Raw genomic sequence first — 19,739 nt, 5'->3', positions numbered from 1 at the left:
AATCAGCATGATTACAAATGTGATTGATTTTTTTACCACAGTTCAATGAACAAGAAGTTCATTAAGAAACTTTCGTTTTAGACACCATATTAAAGAAAGATCACACAAAACCGTCCACGGCGGTCCTTAAGATACCAGCACAATATCACACTTAGCAAAATATTAATTTATAATTATCTTTATTGATAAAAACACAGAAAATATCGAGATATAATTTTTGGTCAATATAGCACACCCCTTCTGCTTGCTAATGCAAACAATCAACTTGACAAGAAGTACAAAAAGGAAACCTCATGAAATCTCACTTCTTTTCATCGGAGACGTCAATGTTCGTCCCAAACTTCACTTGCTTGAAAGGACCTTTCCGCCTCCTGGAAACGCTGAGCAGAATGAAGACAGTAAGCGCAGGATTACGTCAGCGCAGATAAAGCACTTCGTTAGACGCGAGACACTCACGTTTCTGATGACATTATTGCAGAGTCTGCCGGCTCCTTCTGGCCCTTCTTCTCATTCTCTTCCTGAAAGCACACAAACAGTTATTTAATATACAAAATGCCACACGTAACAGATCAACCATGCTAACGTAGGGCTGGATGATATGGCCAAAATTGATAAAAATCACAATATATTTCTTAATTTCGGTTGATACGATAGTTCCGTTTCATTCCTCCTGACCGCCAGAGGCGGTGCTAAGCACTAGTGGATAATCGCTGCGCCATCTAGATAGGTCGAGAAAAAATAAAAAGTCACGTCATGACGTCGACCGAGATGCGAGGATATAAACCACAGCAGCTCGATACCCAGCCTTTTTTCGCTTTCTCGCTTATGATAGGTCGTTGGTTCAGCGTTGCCCCGTGCAGCTTACCTGAGTCGCGAGGATTTGCCCTCCCAAGCTGTGACAGTGCGCTCTGCACTATCATCAATACGGATGTTTTCTTTTTTGGATTGTCGTCTTCATTACGCGAGTACACATTTTTGCATTTAATCATTGTGTTGGCGAAACCCTGTGCTTCACGGTACTACCGGTAGCTGGTTTCGACCGCACAGAGGTAGCGTTCCCCGCTAACCTATTTATCATTGATTTCGCCGCTTACCGTCGTGCAAGCTCTCGTATGCCCTGCGGTGCTATCCGAAGGCAGCTTTTGTAATCCACGTGTGATTCGCTCACTTAAATCTTCCGGTTCTATCCGAAGATTTATCAACGCCTGTTTTTCTTTTGTGTGCGTTATCGCAGTTTGTGTTCCTACGGTGCTACCGAGGACGTGTTTGACGGAGTCATGGATCAAAGCTCTCATTTCTCCGTTTCTTCACAGAGTTGTAAACTGTGCCCGAACACACTTCTTCCCGATGACGGACACGATCTCTGCCCGTCATGTTTAGGGATTCAGCATCTGAAAGAGGCGTTGACTGATCCGTGTTTGTATTGTGCCATACTGCCGCTTTCGGAAAGACAGCTGCGTCTTGCAGAGCTAGATCCTAACTCATCTGCTAGCCTCGCACAACCATGTATAGCGCCACGACACGCTCAAAAAAAGTCACATATCAGCGGCTGCTGGTGCTCCACCGATCAAGAAGAAACCTTTACCAAAAGACAGAAAATTTGCTATCGAAGACTGTTGCTTCTCTTTCTTCAGAGATGGCAGAGATGAAACGCCTTCTCCTGTCATTACAACCCCCGGTAACAACCACGCCTACTAAAACTGCTTCAGTGAACAAGAGTGATTTATAGCCTCCAGATATGATTGATTTAGACACTCTCTCCATGAGTGCATCTAATTCACATTTCCTTGATGAAGAGTTGGTGGATCCTGTTATGCAACCTGGCCCCCCACAGGAGGCTCTCTCCAGCCTGTCTGCTGCTGGCGGTTCAAGCGGTGGGTCTGTACATTCATCTACATCCGACCCCTGGGTCCTGACGACTCTGAACAAGGGATACAGTCTGCAGTTCCGACGCCGGCCTCCAAGGTTTTCAGGAATTCTTCCGACAGTCGTCAAAGATTCAACCAGATTAACAGCCCTTTCCATGGAAATTCATTCGCTGTTGTTGAAAGGAGCCATAGAGAAAGTTCCCCTTCTCAAACAAAGAGACGGTTTTTACTCAACTTACTTCCTCGTTCCAAAAAAAGATGGTGGTTTTTGCCCAGTTTTGGATCTGCGACGCCTCAATGCGTTCCTGAAGCATCTTCCTTTTCGGATGTTGAGCACAGTCGACGTTCTTCGATCTGTGATGAAAGGAGACTGGTTTGTGAGTGTAGACTTAAGGGATACTTACTTCCATGTTCCCATTGCTCTCCACCACAGGAAATTCCTAAGATTCAGCTTTCAGGGTCAGGTCTATCAGTTCAGAGTCCTGCCATTCGGGCTTTCTCTGGCTCCTCGTGTTTCTACGAGATGCATGAGTGCAGCCCTGTCTCCTCTTTGGTCCAAGGGCATGAGGAGTCTGCCCTATTTAGACGATTGGCTTCTCTACGCCCCAACAAGAGTGCATGCTCTACGCGACACCAAGACTGTTCTGGAGCATATACAGAAGCTGGGCCTTACTGTGAACGACACAAAAAGTCATCTGGTTCCAGAGCAGACCATAACCTTCATAGGAATAACGCTCAATTCTGTCACAATGTGTGCTACACGGTCTCACACTCGGATAGACAGTATTTGTCAGTTACTGACTCGTTTCCGCATGGGCGCAAGGATATCTTATGGTGTCCTTCTACAACTGATGGGGATGTTGGCTGCCGCCACATCTGTGATTCCCTTAGGGTTGCTACACCTCAGGCCCCTTCAGAGGTGAAACAACAGCCTAGGGCTAAACTCAACGAGACATCGTTATCACATGATTGTTATCACTCCTGCCTGTGTACGAGCACTGAAACCCTGGAAACGAGTAACATTTCTGAGAGCTGGAGTTCCACTAGGGGTGGTGCCTTCTCGTCGAGAAGTGATCACAACCGATGCGTCACTAACAGGATGGGGGGGCAACATGGAACCAGAGGGGGATTGGTGGTCACTGGTCAGCAAAGGAGGCCTTAGAACATATCAACGTTCTAGAACTGAAGGCAGTGCATCTAGCACTACAGCGCTTTCTACCACATCTGTTAGGCCGCCATGTGCTTGTCCGGTCCGACAACACGTCGACAGTCTTTCATTTGAATCACCAGGGGGGCACCAGGTCTCTTGCTTCTTTACAGCTAACTCGCAAGATCTTCAGATGGTCTCAGAGCCGACTGGCTTCATTAAAGGCAATGTATCTCCCAGGATTGGACAATCAAGTGGCAGATGCTCTGTCCAGAGATCTACTGCTTCCGGGCGAATGGAGGCTTCACCCGGATGTGGTGCAGCTGATTTGGCAACAGTTTGGCAGGGCAGGGGTCGATCTATTTGCCTCAGAGCTAACTACGCATTGCCGCTGGTGGTTTGCAAGGACCGAGACATCAAGCCCATTGGGACAGGATGCATTAGCTCCCAAGTGGCCGAACTGCCTGTTGTACGCATTCCCTCCTTTTACACTTCTATGGGAGACCCTTCATCGAATATTCCTGTCCAAACACAGGGTGCTTTTAGTGGCACCTCGTTGGCCAGCCAGACCATAGTTTCCTCTTCTTCTGAGCCTGTTACAGGGCGAACCGTGGCAGCTTCCCATCAGACGGGACCTCCTTTCTCAGCTGAATGGTCGTGTGTGGCACCCTGATCCAGCTTGGCTTCAGCTTTGGGTTTGGCCAGTGGGTTCACTTCTCAGTTAACTGATTGTGAGCCGGCAGTACTGGACACTATTGGTAACGCTAGGGCTCCTTCAACACGACAGCTTTACGCTGCTCGGTGGAGGATTTTCTCCTCTTGGTGTGGGGATCAAGGATTTGACCCAATGCATTGTACTGTTCCGAAAGTGTTGTTTTTTGCAGCATCTGTTAGATGACAACAAGGCGGCTTCTACTTTAAAGGTTTATGTTGCTGCCATATCTGCTTACCATGCTCCGGTTGATGGTGCATCCTTGGGATCTCACAACCTTGTATGTAGTTTTCTGAAGGGAGCGAGACGTTTAAAACCTGTTCGTTCTACTCCCTTTCCTGTTTGGGACTTGCCACTTGTCCTAGAATTTCTTTGCACACAGCAATTTGAACCATTGGATGTTGTGGATATTAAGTGGTTGTCCTTGAAGGTATCTTTCCTGTTAGCCATTGCTTCTGCTAAACGTGTTTGCGAGCTTCATGCCCTTTCAGTGAGTGCACCGTGCTTACGCTGGTTACCAGAGGATTCTGGGGTCATTCTTCAGCCTAATCCAGCCTTTCTCCCTAAGGTCTTGTCGCCACAATTTGTGAATCAGTCTATCCATTTGACTGCTTTTCAACCTCTTTCTCCTTCCGATAAAGATGGGGGGAGGTCTCATCTTCTCTGTCCTGTAAGGGCTTTGAGGTGCTATGTTAAGTCTACTGCTCCTTTTAGACGGATGGATCAGTTATTTGTCTGTTATGGTGAGGTACGCAAGGGCGCCCCCTTGTCTAAGCAAAGATTGTCACATTGGATTGTTGAGGTGATAAAGGTAGCATATAGTAATTCTAATCAGCTTTTACCAGTGGGTGTTACTTGTCACTCTACTAGAGCTGTCTCTTCATCTTGGGCCACCTTACGGGGAGTTTCCTTAGCAGCAGTCTGTGCAGCTGCGACCTGGTCCTCTCCATGTACCTTTGTACGGTTCTACAAGGTGAACGTGGCTGCTTCCCATGATGTGAGTTCTGCAGTCCTTCTGGAAGATCCCTGATGTTTGCAGGTGGGTGGCATTCCTCGTGACTGTGTTGGTATGTGTCATCCACTAGTGCTTAGCACCGCCTCTGGCGGTCATCCGGAATTCACAGAACCACAGTTACATACGTAACTAGCGAATTCTAATATCGATATGAACAATATAAAAAAAAAAAAACCTCAGAAAAACTGTATACTATATATTAATGTAACTACATAACATTTTAGAAATAAAAACGATACAAATAAATGTCCACCTTTTATTTGTAACAAGAAATGTGATACCACAGTCAAATAAACAAGACTCTCAGACTCACCTTATTAAGGGTGCAAGTTCTTTCCATTCCTGCACTTAATTGTTTTAAAATCACATTAAAATGCGTACGCAGGAATCGTTAAGCAGAACTGAAATGCACACGTCTCTGGTTCTTGGATATTTGGACCCAGTTGTAAAATGGAACCTGTTTTGGAGACCCTGCCCTGATGGTAACTGATGTGCTGCGGTCGGATGCAGTGGACTCACCCGCAGCGACTCCTGGAAGGACGCGGCCTGGTACTGTGCGTATTTGGCGATGGTGGTGTATGAGCGGCTGCTCTCGCAGCGCCACTGTTTCCGCAGGCCGCTGGCGTCCCAGTTCTCATCTGCCGGCTGACACAGCTGCGTCCGCACCTCCACCAGGTGCTCCGGGTTCGCCTCTACTAGTGTCTTCGTGGAGAACAGGCCCAAATCTACAGAGAACACAAACATGACCCCAGATCCTACAAGAGTTCTCAACTACACCCAGAGAACACCTGTACGGATCGAACAAACCGGATGAGCGTTTGTTTCATATTCCATACAGTGTTGGGTGATATGCTCAATTTTCATATCATCCCAGATACACGAGATTATCATGCTAATTTATTTATTTACTTAGTTTCATTGCAGGAAAGTGAACCAACTCCAGCGTAAGGCTAAAAGCAGCCTAATGTTTTTAATATGACTGAATTTGTATTTAACATGATAAATTAATAGAAACATCGTAAGTTACTAAATATAATGCTTACATTTCCTCAGTTATTTAAAAAGCAGCTACAGAAAACATCACAAGTCTAGCCCGAGTTTCTGCACTTTTAAAAACCACTCCCATAACAATCTGTGAATTTACACTGCATGATGAACAAATCTCTTACACTTACATCACACGTACATCTGCACTTTGTTGTTTATAATGAGAGAATTCGCGAGTCAGAAATCAGTCAGCACGCACTGACCTCATCTGAACGCCTCTGATTGGCCACTGCATTCATAAGCTCAGCATAATCATGTGTGATTGGTTATAACGCGCAACACTGTAAAAACGCGGAAAAAGAAATATAATGCAACAATATTAATTAGATAGTATTACTAGCCTAATAATAATAATAATAATAATAATAATAATAATAATAATAATAATAACTGTCTTGCTATCGTCAAAGGCATCAGCTACAGGCAATATGTCTGAATATCGTTGATACACGATACTATCATCTATCAGCACAACCCTAATATACGACATGTGACGAATCACAGGAAAATAATATCATAACACTGACTGGCTGATGGCACCACATGAACGCTCGAACCCGTCAAACACAGGGAACACAAGTCCAGTTTTGCTTAAGAGTCTTAAATAAAGATGAACTTGCAATATATAAAATGTAAAAATCTTTCTTCCCGTCTCCTTTTGAGCATCTGTCAGTGTATCTAGACGAACCCCGTCCCTGTGGCATTAAAGACATCGTTCAACTCAATATCAGTCAATTTAAAAACAACGGACCAATCACATGAATCAGGGTGGAGTTGATGTGTCTGTAAACAATGTGAAGGCAGCAGTGTCCAGTCTGAACAAATGTGCGGGACAGAAACATCTACACAGATATACAGATGTCCAGCTGTCTGTAACTGTGGCCGTAACAAACCACAGGCTGATACGGCTTCCTCTAAATGTCTGTCATTACGAATTCTTAGCTGATGTACACTTGCCAACAGTTTCATTTACTCAGCAATATTTGCTCCACTATGACTCTCTAAGTGAGAAAACTGACCATTTTATGCTAATTTTCCCCCTGCGGCAACATGTTTGAGACTAAATATTAAAATTTGAAATAAAGTCTGCATAGCGAGAAGAGCTTGAGTTACACACTTCTGGGTCTGGATAAAAGCATCTGTCAAGTTTATTTATGCACATGTAACTAATGTTTAAAATTGTCACGATATTATAGCATCTAATAACTGATTTGATAATGTGACAGACCAAGTACAGCAGAGAAAAGCTTCACAAGTGTCAAAAGACTTGTATAATACTAATGTCTATAATAATACTAATCTAGAATACTAGTGTGAGCTGTAAATCAGTCAGAATTTAGCATTTCATCCAGCAAACTGGCCAAACGTCCTTGAATTCTTTATAACAATGGAGAGCAAAGCAAGTCTCAATCTGTTTTATAGTTGCCATGGAAACCGCAGAGAAACGCGTCATTCCCATGCGCGAGTACGAGTGTGTGTGTGCGCGCACGAGTACGAGTGTGTCGTGTGTGAGAGAGTAAGTGCGTGTTTGTGTGTGCACGCGTTTTTGTGACAAATGAGGACATAAATGTGTATGACACAGGTATTACAAGGTGAAGGTGACTTTTCAGGACATTGCCCCATGTCCCCACTTTTCAAAATGCTTATAAATCACAGAATGGAGTGTATTGAAAATCTGAAATAGTACAAAGTCTCCTGTGAGGGCTAAGTTTAGGTGTAGGGCTGGTGTAGGGCAATAGCACACACAGTTTGTTCAGTATAAAAACCATTACGCCTATGGGATGAACCCACTTTTCACAAAAACAAACATGTGTGTGTGCTTGAGAGAGAGAGTGTGTGTTTGTGTGTGTGAGAGAGTGTGTGTTTGTGTGTGTGTGAGAGAGTAAGTGTGTGTGCGTGAGTGCGTGCGAGAGAGTAAGTGTGTGTGCGTGAGTGCGTGCGTGCGTGCGAGAGAGAGAGAGAGAGAGAGAGAGAGAGAGAGAGAGAGAGAGAGAGAGAATTACGGTTGGTATAGTATAAAAACCATGGGATGGGAAAAACCTATGGGATGTCCCTACAATTCACAAAAACAAATGTGTGTGTGTGTGAGTGAGAGAGAGTGAGTGAGTGAGTGAGTGAGTGAGTGCTAAGCTAAAGCTCTAACCCAGTTTGAGGGCTCCTGCTAGGCCGCGGATGACGGTGACAGGGTTGGATGGGTTGGTGCAGAACTGGTGTAGCGGCGGGAAGAATGCATCTCTCTTATTCTCCAGCTGAAACATGAACAAACACACATTTATAAGAGAAATGCACCACATATACGCAGTGTTAATGATTGCTAGGCAGGGTCGTGTGTGTGCGCTGCTCACATAGATGCTCGGCGTCGGCGGGTTGAGTTTGTCTTTAGCCAGCGGCGGCGACGGAGGAGGAGGAAGCCGCGGCGGAGGACACTTGTTCAGCAGGATACTGATGCTCGACAGGCCGTTCTTCCCAAGAATCCTGTAAAGAAGCATGACATTAGACATGAACAAACAAGTTATTTCTGCAGAATAAAACAATATTTAATAACTAATCGTAGCTGAAATGTTGAAGAAAGTCAAACACCTGCTGACACACAACACCCTCAAGTCTACAGAAGCAACTACATCGTGACGTTCAAATCATTTCACTGCAGCTTCAAAGAGCTCCACACGACCCCAGCCGAGGAATAAGGGTCTTATCTAGTGAAACAATCGGTCATTTTCTGAAAAGAAATACATATTTATACACTTTTTAACCACAAATGCTCAGCTAGCATTAGCTCTAGCTCGGCTGGCGCGCCTTTATTAGCTGATGTTGGAAAGGTCACACACTGTTAGTTTTTCGTCTTTGTAATTCGGTTAAAAACTCCATCTCATTTTCTCCTCTAACTTTAAAATCATCGACATTGTTGTTTTTTGTAAAGAGCATTTGACTTTTCTTGCATGTTTGCTTTGTAAACCCTGGGTCTGTGCTTCCGCCTGCGTCACGCCTGATTCCAACATCAGCTAATAAAGGCGCGCATCACAGCGCTAACGCTAGCCCTGCATTTGTGGTTAAAGAGTGTATAAATATAAATTTTTATTTTCGAAATGACCGATCTTTTCGCTAAATGAGACCCTTATTCCTCGGCTGGGGTCGTGTGGAGCTCTTTGAAGCTGCACTGAAACCACATTTTGACGTTCAAATCACTGGCCACCATTGAAGTCCACTATATGGAGAAAAATCCTGGAAGGTTTTTCTCAAAAAATGCAATTTCTTTGCGACTTAAGAGACATGAACGTGTAGGATGACATGGGGGTGAGCAAATTGTCAGGAAATTTTTATCATTCAAAGGTAAGCTCTAAAACAACACGGGCCACCACTAGAGGGCGCCAATCCTCTTTTTCACTCCACAGGAGCTGAGCATACCTGCAGGCCTTCAGGACGTCTGCGGACGTGGGGTAAATGGAGACGGTGGAGGACGAGTGAGACGGTTTGAGAGCTGCTCTGATGCAGAGCTCCGGCGGCTCCAGCTTTAGCGGGCTCCGAGAGTCCTCCGAACATGCTCCCCCTCCGCTCCCGTTAACGGCGGCCGGCGCGGCGGAGCAGGGCGACGGGGACGAGGCGGCACTGGAGCCTGGGTGGATGTGGTTGGCCCTGGAGCTGGCGACTGGACTCCTCTTGGACAGCTGCGGATTGTCTGCGGAAGCGGCCGGCGGCAAGCGGTCGGGGCTGTGGTGGTTGGCGGCAGTGGAACCGTTGCCCTGTGGGGCGGCGCTCTCTTTGGTCGGGGCGGTGCCGTGGGGCACACCTGAGGTAGCCGTTTGCGAGGAGGAAGAAGCGGGGGACGATGTGGAGGAAGGAGAGGACAGATGATTGACAGCTGGCTCCGATGGGGTCGTGGCGGAAAGTCCAACCTGATTGTGAGGGCCGCCATCGGCCGAAGCACTGGAAGAGAGAGTCCGGTCTCCATTAGGACCTGCCCAATGTGAACCTGGACCTTTCTGAAGCCCCTGAATCGGGAGGAAGTTCAGAAGTACAAGTCACCACCAACACAGAATCAATGGAAACTCAATAACAGAGTCAAATCAGACTCAGATCTAAAAACAAGTGACATTACTAAGCTCAAGTCAACTCAAACATAAACGAGGCTAGAAAGTGAAAAACGCTGATTTTGGGTTTGTAATTCAGGAAGCGTGTTGCTAAGTTTCAACGCACTCAAAATGTGAAAATGAAAAAACGTGATGAGATTATTTGCTTCTGATCATCCCATGACGCGGAAAGTGTTGCCTGCTGGATGTCAGATTTGTAGAATTACTGTTGCTTTAAGAGGGAAGTCATAAGGTGACTGATTTACATGGCCTTTTTGCTAGTGAAAGGCTCACAACACCTTAAAGGGTTAGTTCACCCAAAAATTAAAATTATGTCATTAATTACTCACCCTCATGTCGTTCCAAACTCATAAGACCTTTGTTCATCTTCGGAACAAATTAAGAAATTTTTGATAAAATCCAAGAGCATTCTGACCCTCCATAGACAGCAATGCAACTGAAATGTTTTATGGCCCAGAAAGGTAGTAAGAACATTGGTAAAATAGTCCATGTGACATCAGTGGCTCAACCGTACTGTTATGAAGCTACGAGAATACTTTTTAAATGCAAAGAAAAACAAAAATAACACCTTTATTCAAGGATTTCTTTTCTTCTGTGTCAGTCGCGCTGCTGTCTATGGAGGGTCAGAAAGCTCTCGAATTTCATCAAAAACATCTTAAATTGTGTTCCGAAGATGAAGATGAAGATGAAGGTCTTACCGGATTGAAAGGACATGAGGGTGAGTAATTAATGATGGAAGTTTCACTTTTGGGTGAAAACAATGATGTTATGGAATACTAACAATTTTTCAGATGTTGAACCAGATGCAGATTAGAGCTAGCATTATTAAGCCGTTTCTGCACATAGTTCAGATAATCTAGTATTTATCACACATGTATTTAGTTGCGTCTCTAAAGCTCAGAAGTGGCCTTGTTTTTTTTAAATGCTGAAGCTAAAGCACATTAGAATAATTTTTTATTTTTTTGCACTAAAGACACTTCTGGATCAATGTCTCTGAAAATCTCAACATTCCTGTCCGGTCTGAGGTGTGAACGACCAATGCAGGAGGAGACGGGGTCATGAGCACATGACTCAGTTTTGAGTATAAATGCATACTAGGGCTTAGGGGTGTGCGATATGACGATTTTTGATGGTGGACGATAAAAAGGTCTCCACGATCTGCTTTTTAAGAAATATGGTAGTATCGTGCTACAGCACACATTCTGTCAAATACAGTTCTGGTCTCCGTCTCTATATACTGTACAACACGACATACAGCAGTAGAGTTACTCTGACAGGACACTGCACTTATTCACGATCGCAAAACTACATTATTTGCACACAAGCCTTGCTGATTAAATGTTTAATTCACGCGCTGGTCTGATGTGCGCTTTTTCTGAGCGCATACACCTGAAGCACGCGCACTAAAACCCTATCTAACAGCGCCTGATTACTCAACTAACTTATCTTTTGCGCTAATACTGTCAAAACACACAAGGTTTACATACAGACTCAGTTGGTTATCTCTAAAATAAAAGTAAATAGTTTAGAGAGAAACAGATGCGTGCCTGTATATTAGATGCGTGCAGCTCTTAAAGGGACAGGACACTAAACATGCTGTCGACTGTCATTAAAGGGATAGTTCACCCTAAAATTTAATTTCTGTCATTATTTACTCACTCACATGTTGTCCCAAACCTCTATTAATTTCTTGTGCTGAACCCAAAAGAAGATATTTTGAGGAATGAGGGTAACCAAACAGTTGCTGGTCCACATTGTCTTTGATAGAAAGAACAATCCTGTGGAAGTCACTGAGGACCAGCAGCTGATTGGTTTTCCTCCTTCTTCAAAATAGCATTTATGTTCAGCAGAAGAAAGAAACTCATTCAGGTTTAAAACAACTTTTGAGTAAATGATGGTATAAAAATAAAACATTATGACAGAATTGACAGACAGATGACAGAATATTTATTTTTGGGGGAACTATTCATTTAATGTTAACAAAACAACAAACGCAAAGAGAAAAATCACTCACTATTCTTGACTGAAAAACTTTAATACAGTTGCTTTAGGAATCAGTCTATCTAGTGTTTTATTTTTATATTTGTTCATTCAATTTCATTGAATGCTCTGCTAAATACACCTATTGTACCTGGAAATAAAGCACTGTTTGTTTTATTTGTATATTATGTGTATTTGTAATGTGTATCTTTGTTCTTATTTTTTAATAAGAAAGATAAAATAATGACAAAGATTTTTTTATCTTCACCCACTTTGGCCTAAATATCTGCCATGCATCTTTGTGTTTCTAGTTTAGCTGTAATGCTCAGACAACTTGTAAAACCAAAATAGTAAAACTAACATGACAAAGAATCGTGATAAAATTGTGATATTTCAAAAAAAAATCGTGATATTATATTTTTCCCATATCGCCCACCCCTACTAGGGATGCAGGTTTCTCGATTAACCGCATTTTAAAACGTCACGGTTAATTAATTGTAAAGGCTCCGCTACACAGAGTATTTCTGTTGCACAGAACGGAACAGTTCCAACTTGTGCAAAACAATAACCAGGTTACTCCAGCGGTGCACCAGCTTAAAATGCCATGCGTGTCAGAGTCACGGAGGCTACACACACTAGATTAACTATGACGCGACGCTACGGCTTAGCTCAGCATTCTGACTCATGAAATAGTTGGTGAATGAACAGTTGATGAATAGACAGATGAAATGGTGTAAGATCACATTTGTTTTAATTATCCTAATTAATTATTCGATCGTTCGAGAGACAGAGAGAGATCGGTGCACGTGTGAACCTGCATCTCTCTACAAACGTGAGTTTAGTTACTTAAACATTGATTTTATCCTCTCTTTGCTGATGAATATAATGTAGCGATTCTGTATCGAAGCTATTTTTATGTCGCGGAGCAGCGTTCACAACAAGTTTGTGTCCTCCTAATGTATGTGCGCGCAGCGCGATCTCCGGTCTCACAAACCAAAATAATAGACATGATTTTCTCACTTGATTACAGTAATAGTCCAGTTTATTGCCCTCATTATTAATAGTTTCCCCTGTGGGATAAATAAAGTTAATAGTCTTATATTAATAATACTTCATTAACATTGTTATCTAGTATCCCTTTTATAGTATTATTCATAAGTCATAAACAAACAAGATTTTTTTTTTTCACCATGATTCCAGTTTTCTGCCTCAGGTCCAAAATAAATGTAGGTAAAGAATGTGCAAATTGAAAACACTAAATACTTTTGTGATCTATTTTCATTAGTTATTTTCAAAAGGGAAATACTGTCATGGATGTTTACAGAGCAGAGGTCACCAACTTTTGATTTTCTTTATTATTATTGTTATTATAATAATAATTATTTTGTACTGTATAATTGGTTAAGCCTACGGTGTTATTTCTGTTTCAAAAGGCAGCAATAAATAACACTATTATCTAAAGAGTATCCATGTGATTTTATACATCAATAATTTTGTGAAATTAATAAATGCATAATAATCGTCACAACCGTGATTATTCTTCAGACAATAATCGTACCAACAAATTCTATAATCGTTGCATCCCTAATGCATACCTGAGCGGAGTTGAGATGCTGGCTCTTCCATGTGTCTCCTGGGCTTGTGCAGTTGTGAGGTAGTGTGTTGGGGTGCAGGTAAGGCACGTCTCCATTTGCTCTGGTTCCTGGCGTGTGATTATTGCCGACTGAAGGGGGCAGCGGCCCGTTGGCCAGCGGCGGAGCGCTGCAGGACGGTCGCACGGCCGGGCCGCGAGGAACAGGGTGAGCAGGCAGTGAGGGGCCGTTGGGGAGGCTAGCTCGTATTTGCCCAGAAGAGCTTTGCCTCATCTGCAGGTAAAAATTACAACCAACTGTAAATTTACGGGTCAAGAAAACACAAGTCAAACAAACAGCCTTATAATCAATGTGTCACCACAGTCTTGAGAAGATGATGCATCAAAGAGAACCACGAGTTTGAAGATTTCTGGAAGGTCAGATTCTCAAATGAACTTGTCAACACTCAAACTCTTTTCTTTAGATGGTTTCGCCAGTCCTGGTTGTGATGTACCTGTTGCTGGTGCAGGTGCATGGCTGATAGCTGAGCCTCCAACTGCTCCAACATCTGCAGCTGAAGCGGCTTCAGACTCGCCCGGTTGGCTCGCAACTGCTCCAGCAACTGAGCGGAACAAGACCAAGAGTGACCGACTGATTAAACCATGAACAACAAGCATCAGCGTTCACAATAAAGGTGGTCAACCCGAAACAGCTCATAGAGGTCACATCAGAAAACAGACTGGAAGATCTCTCGTGTGAGAAGCAGCTCATCAGGCACTGCCAAAGCAGGGTTCGTACACATTTTTACCAATACATTTCTATGATTTTCCATGATTTTTTTTTAGAAAATATTCATGCCCTAATATTCTATGATTTTACAATAAGAATAAAAATGTGTTCAAATGTATCATAGCATATGTTAACTAAAATAACTATTAAATGTTACTTTCTATTTGTTCTAATAATACAAGCTGCAACTGCACCAGACGTTACTCCACGCAGAGAACATATCACGTCACTGAAGATTGTAATCTGTTTAACCAATATTATGAGTTAAACCCTGCAAGGCCTTGAGAGTCTGAACAACCAACAACCCACCGTCTAAAGCAGGGGTGTCCAAACCTGCTCCAGCCCTGAACAAACACACATGAAGCAGCCAATCGAGGTCTTCAGGACGGCTAGAAGCCTCCAGGTCCCGTGTGTTGGAGCAGGACTAGACACTGCTGGTCTAAACCAACATCAAGCCTGCTGGGTATTGTCTGAACTGACCAGTGATTCTCCAGCGAGCACGTAAATGAAGATCAGGAGAGATGTAACGGTAAGAAACTTTCTTGTCATGATTATAGTGACCTAAATTAAATCACAGTTATCAGTATTATCACAGTATTGTTAAAATGTGCTGGAAATGTTCCAAAAGTACTGACACAAATCGTTTCACAAAGTTTTGTATTTAAACTCAACAAGCAATAAATAATTTGACTTTGTTTCCATAAACGGAAACAATAACATTACCAATAATGTCCAGATTTTAAATCAGTTTATCTAATAACATGCACGAAATGTTCAAATAAAGTTTTGAAAAGGTTTCATTAAATGGTAAACCTCACATTTCAGCCTTTAAATAGAGAAAATGAGTGAAAATGATAATTGATTAATAAGTGACTATATATATTTTATCTGCTCCATAAATAATTGTAGATGCTTTATCTGAATTGTATAAATGTGTAGAATCCACATTAGCTTGTTTTTCATCAACCGGTCAATATTCACAGCAGAGGGTACAAATCCGGTCTGTGTTTAGTCCAGACAGAAACTGCTCACAGACTGAATGTGAATGTAAGTCTCTGGAAATCCAGTCTCTGACATGCAGCATTACGATTAAAACAATACTTTATTAGATTTTACTTGGAGTGAAGATGATGAAAAAATTATGGGCGATATGGCAAAAATATCATATCACGATTTTTTTTTTTTTAAATATCACGAATCTTTGTCATGTTGGTTTTACTATTTTGTCTGAACCAGTGCAGCCAAAATAATAAAGACAAAGCCTTTCAAAGTTACAAAATATAAAAAAATAATGGTGGATATTTAGGCCAAAGTGGGCGAAGATAAAAATCTGTCCTTTTATCTTTGTTATTAAAAATATGAACAAAGATACACATTACAAATACACAATGTACAAGTAAAACAAACAGTAATTTATTTTCAGGTACAATAGGCCTAGCAGGAGCATTCAAGAAATAACTGCAGCTGATATAATGTGCGCTGTAGCCGATACTACCATATTTCTTCAAAAGCAGATCGCGGAGACATTTTTATCATCCACGATCAAAAATCATCATATCGAACACCCCTAACTCAGAGGTACATTCATATAATTCCCTTAGCACTCTTTTAAAACCTCCCAGCTTCTCTGCCATGTTTTCACACAAAACAAACTACGGTTAATTAAAACTGTGCATTATGCTGGATATTGGTCCTAAGTTGTTCAAATCGAGGTAATCGAATATGGTTTTAATGATAATTAAAATATGAAACGTAATACTAACTGTGAGGAGTTTTATCATCCCTAATGAGGTGTTCATCATGCTCTCACCTGCAGCTTCTGAGGAGACAGGTACCAGTTGGGAGTCGGTGGCTGTGCTGAACTGTTGGTCCAAGACTCTGTAGAACTCTGAGGTGTAACGTGAAGAGACACAGACGTGATTATTACTGCTGTCTTTACATCAGCAGCGTGCTGACCGGAGCAAACGGAGCACAAACCTTGGCAGGGCTGGCGGTCCTCTTCCTCTTGGCTGGACTGGACTGATCTTCAGCCTGATCCAGCGGACTCACGTGGGGAGGCAGCGACTGACCGGAGCCATGAGCCCCACCTGATGACCCGGGCTGAGGTTTACACGCCTGAGAGAGACCGCAGACACGTGAAGAGACAGACAGATGGAGAACATCTACACCAGTCAATGAGAGTGTGTTTTAGACGGTGACGCCTGCAGCTGACAATAAGCATATCAAACTCTGAATCTGCTCATACATGCAAGTTAAATCATATTCCTCCACTAAAGACAGCGGTCAGCTGAGGAATCTGTCTGGTGCAGATTCTCAGACGTACCTCAAATGTTATGAGTACATCATGATATTCAACATTTACAGCTTGAGCGTGGCTCAGGTTTGAGGTCTTTAGCAGAGGCCTTTTAAAGGTCTTTTGTGAGGTTCACGGGGTCAATTCATTCAGATCACGTTCAGTCAAAACTATTTCCACAAAGATAATATCTGACCCTGCAGCACAAAAGCAGTCATGAGTAACACAGGTATATCTGTAGCAATAGCCAACAATACATTGTATGGATCAAAATTATACATTTCTCTTTTATGACAAAAATCATTAGGATATTAAGATCATGTTCCATCAAGATATTTAGTAAATTTCCTACCATAAATATATCAAAACTTCATTTTTGATTAGTAATATGCATTGCTAAGAACTTCATTTGAACAACTTTAAAGGAGATTTTCTCAATATTTAGATTTTTTTGCTCCCTCAGATTCCAGATTTTCTAATAGTTGTATCTCAGACAAATATTGTCCTATCATAACAAACCATACATCAATGGAAAGATTATTTATTCAGATTCAGATGATGTATAAATCTCAATTTCGAAAAACTGACCCTTAAGACTGGTTTTGTGGTCCAGGGTCACAAATAGTAAACAAGCCCTGTTTGATGAGCCTGTTTTATGTTATTAACAGAGTAAAACACAAAGTGATTCTGACCAAAAATAGTTTGGAATAACTGGAGATGAACTTGGCACAGGGCATCGTTTGAATAATACAGATATCAGGTCAAGTGCTGCAAAGATACAGCCTCGCATCCTTTTATGGTTGCCTCCATCAGGATCATATGACAACAATTTGAAGATCTTCTGTTCCTCGGTCATTCAAGTTATTGCCCAAAACGTATGTGAGAATTTGAACTGTTGGTGGCGCTGGATCTTAAGTGCATCTTAACATACATACTGCCCCCCCCCAAAAAAACAACAACAACTGAACTCTGAGAGAAAAGATGCAAAAACAAATAAAACATTTATTATGAGCGAGAGCATCAGTACCAATGAGAGACAAAAACAAGTCTCATTGTACTGTCATGAACACACACACACACACACACACACTCGACTAGTAACTACTACAGCCGGACTGCGTCAGTGTTTGGTGTGGAACTGCAACACTAGCGGGCACAATGACTACAGGACTAAAACTACAGCACAAACACAACTCTGGGGTGAAAAACGGCAAGACGAGGCACCTGTGCTCCTGTTGAACCTGCAGCCAATTGAAGAGATATTGACGTCAAACTCATTTTTGACCCAGGTGTGATTGTGCAGAGCTACACTACTGAAGCTCACGCACAGAAACCACGCTACTGATCGACTCAACAGATGCTTTCTGGAAACGTTTTAACCGAAAGATTCCCAAAATACTTTCAATCCCGACACACTTTGTTCAATCGTGCCACAATGAGCAGAAGACGTGGCGAGCAGGAGCGTGGTTTCACCAGATGAGCCGTGTGTGTGTGTGTGTGTGTGTACAGAGGGGTATTTCTAAGGGTGAGATGTCAAAGCGTGTGTGTCTATCTGGTCTCACCTGCTGGCCTGTGCTCTGGACACCCTGTCTGGACGTTAGCTCTGCTGGGATTGGGAGGCTCCAGGCTTCCTCAATACTAGGAAGCATTTTACTTTTACTCTGTGGACTATTGTGTTGGAGGTTACAGAACTGAGCCTAGGATGAAAACGCGTGAAAAAGACATGTAAACAGCCACCTGAGGTGGTGCGGCGGAACAGTTCAAACACAGAGCAGTGCGGCCTGATGCCAAACCAGTCTAGATTTACGCTGGCCTTCTCGCTCCAGTGACTCACGCATACAAACGAAGAATGAAGGTGAAAGAAATCTGATTGTGACAAATTAACTGAACATATATTCAGAACAAATGCAACATGTACGAGACCCGCCGGCACATGCCAATGCTGCTCTAGCGCAGGTTACGCGGCTCGGTCGACCGGACGCATGCGTGGCTCTCACCTGCAGGTATTTGATGCGGGCCGCAAGCGCCGCAGTGTTGCTGCAGAATTTGCTGCGCGTGGCGTTGATGTAGCACTTGATGGCATCCTGCGGCTGGTTGCAGGACTCGTAGAGCGTGCCCAGGTCCATCCAGGCCGCGGCGTGACTGTGATCCAGCTGCACAGCGCAGATATAGGCCTGCAGAGCGTCCATGGGCTGATTCTGCTGCTGATACAGCACACTAACAGAGCCAACGAGACAACGCAGCCGCGCGTCAGAAACCAGAGTTGGGCCATCACTTACTCGTTCTCATGTCGTCAAACAAAAGAATGATTTGGGAAGAATCACAGTAGGGCTGCTTGATTATGACAAAAATCATAAATCACCATAATTTTGGTCAATATTGTAATCACAATTACTTAACAGGATTCTGATTGGGCCGTATGACCAAAACTTTATATTAATGATTTATTTAAATATCCAGCCAACCTTGGAAAATTTTTAAGTTTAAGCTTATTTTGTTTACTATGTTGAGAGTTGGTGGAATCACGTTTGGTCTCATACTGTATGGTGTATCTTGTCAGTGTGTGCACTTGCTTGGCCATTTTCAGTGATTAATAGGAAAGTGGGTTCAGCTGAATTGTAGCAGTGATTTGTTGGGTATAAAAAGGTTATTATACCGCACCAGCCCTCGTGTGAAGCCCTCTTACTGTGAAGCCCATCGACTCCACCGGGCTAGGACACCGGCAAAGGATACAAGTATCGCTTTTTATTTTTCTTTCTTTCCCTTTATATGTTTACTATTGAAATGTTGTTGTATGCATTTGTCAATTTTATTTAATTTCTGTGTATAGAGTATTTACAGAGTGTTAACTTAGTTTTAGCTACTTTTTCTTATTTGTAAGTCGCTTTGGATAAAAGCGTCTGCTAAATGACTAAAAGTAAAGTAAAAGTAAAGTAAGTTAATACTCAGGGTCTGCACTCAGTTTGCGATTTTCCTGTTGTACAGTATTTTAGAGTAAACAGTAGGGATGCAACAAAGCAGTTTTTTTTAACCACAGTTTTTGGTTTAGTTCTTTTTTGCTACTTTAAAATGCTATTAAAAACAAAAAAAACAACAAAAAAAAACACTCCAGTACACTTTTATTAAAACTCCAGTGAACGTCTGTATACTGTAGAAAAACATAGATTCTCATGTCTACATCAAATTACTTGAGAGAAGAATTATTTTTATGGATTGACCATTATTTAGT

The 19,739-nt window shown here is 42.5% G+C and overlaps 1 protein-coding gene across 4 annotated transcripts in view; it reads right to left on the bottom strand.

Annotated features, from left to right (window-relative positions):
• LOC306845025 (lysine-specific demethylase 6A-like) overlaps positions 1–19,739 on the bottom strand; it is a gene marked incomplete at its 5' end in the record, with an annotated part of 65,500 nt that overhangs the window by 16,388 nt on the left and 29,373 nt on the right. The window contains 12 exons of one of the 4 annotated variants that reach the window (XM_079377523.1): positions 306–380; positions 457–518; positions 5,262–5,467; positions 7,933–8,038; positions 8,135–8,264; positions 9,195–9,778; positions 13,453–13,722; positions 13,943–14,050; positions 16,028–16,105; positions 16,195–16,332; positions 18,073–18,207; positions 18,508–18,727. In XM_079377523.1, coding sequence (XP_079233649.1) covers positions 306–380; positions 457–518; positions 5,262–5,467; positions 7,933–8,038; positions 8,135–8,264; positions 9,195–9,778; positions 13,453–13,722; positions 13,943–14,050; positions 16,028–16,105; positions 16,195–16,332; positions 18,073–18,207; positions 18,508–18,727 — 2,112 coding nt within the window. The remainder of the gene's footprint in view (positions 1–305; positions 381–456; positions 519–5,261; positions 5,468–7,932; positions 8,039–8,134; positions 8,265–9,194; positions 9,779–13,452; positions 13,723–13,942; positions 14,051–16,027; positions 16,106–16,194; positions 16,333–18,072; positions 18,208–18,507; positions 18,728–19,739) is intronic. The other 3 variants (XM_079377524.1, XM_079377525.1, XM_079377526.1) reach the window with 3 other exon arrangements.

The sequence above is a fragment of the Barbus barbus genome, assembly GCF_936440315.1.
Source record: "Barbus barbus genome assembly, chromosome: 25".
In the NCBI taxonomy this organism is placed as follows: Eukaryota; Metazoa; Chordata; class Actinopteri; order Cypriniformes; family Cyprinidae; genus Barbus; species Barbus barbus.
Note: the sequence above shows the minus strand (reverse complement) of the source record. Positions and strands in the feature narration are given on the sequence as shown.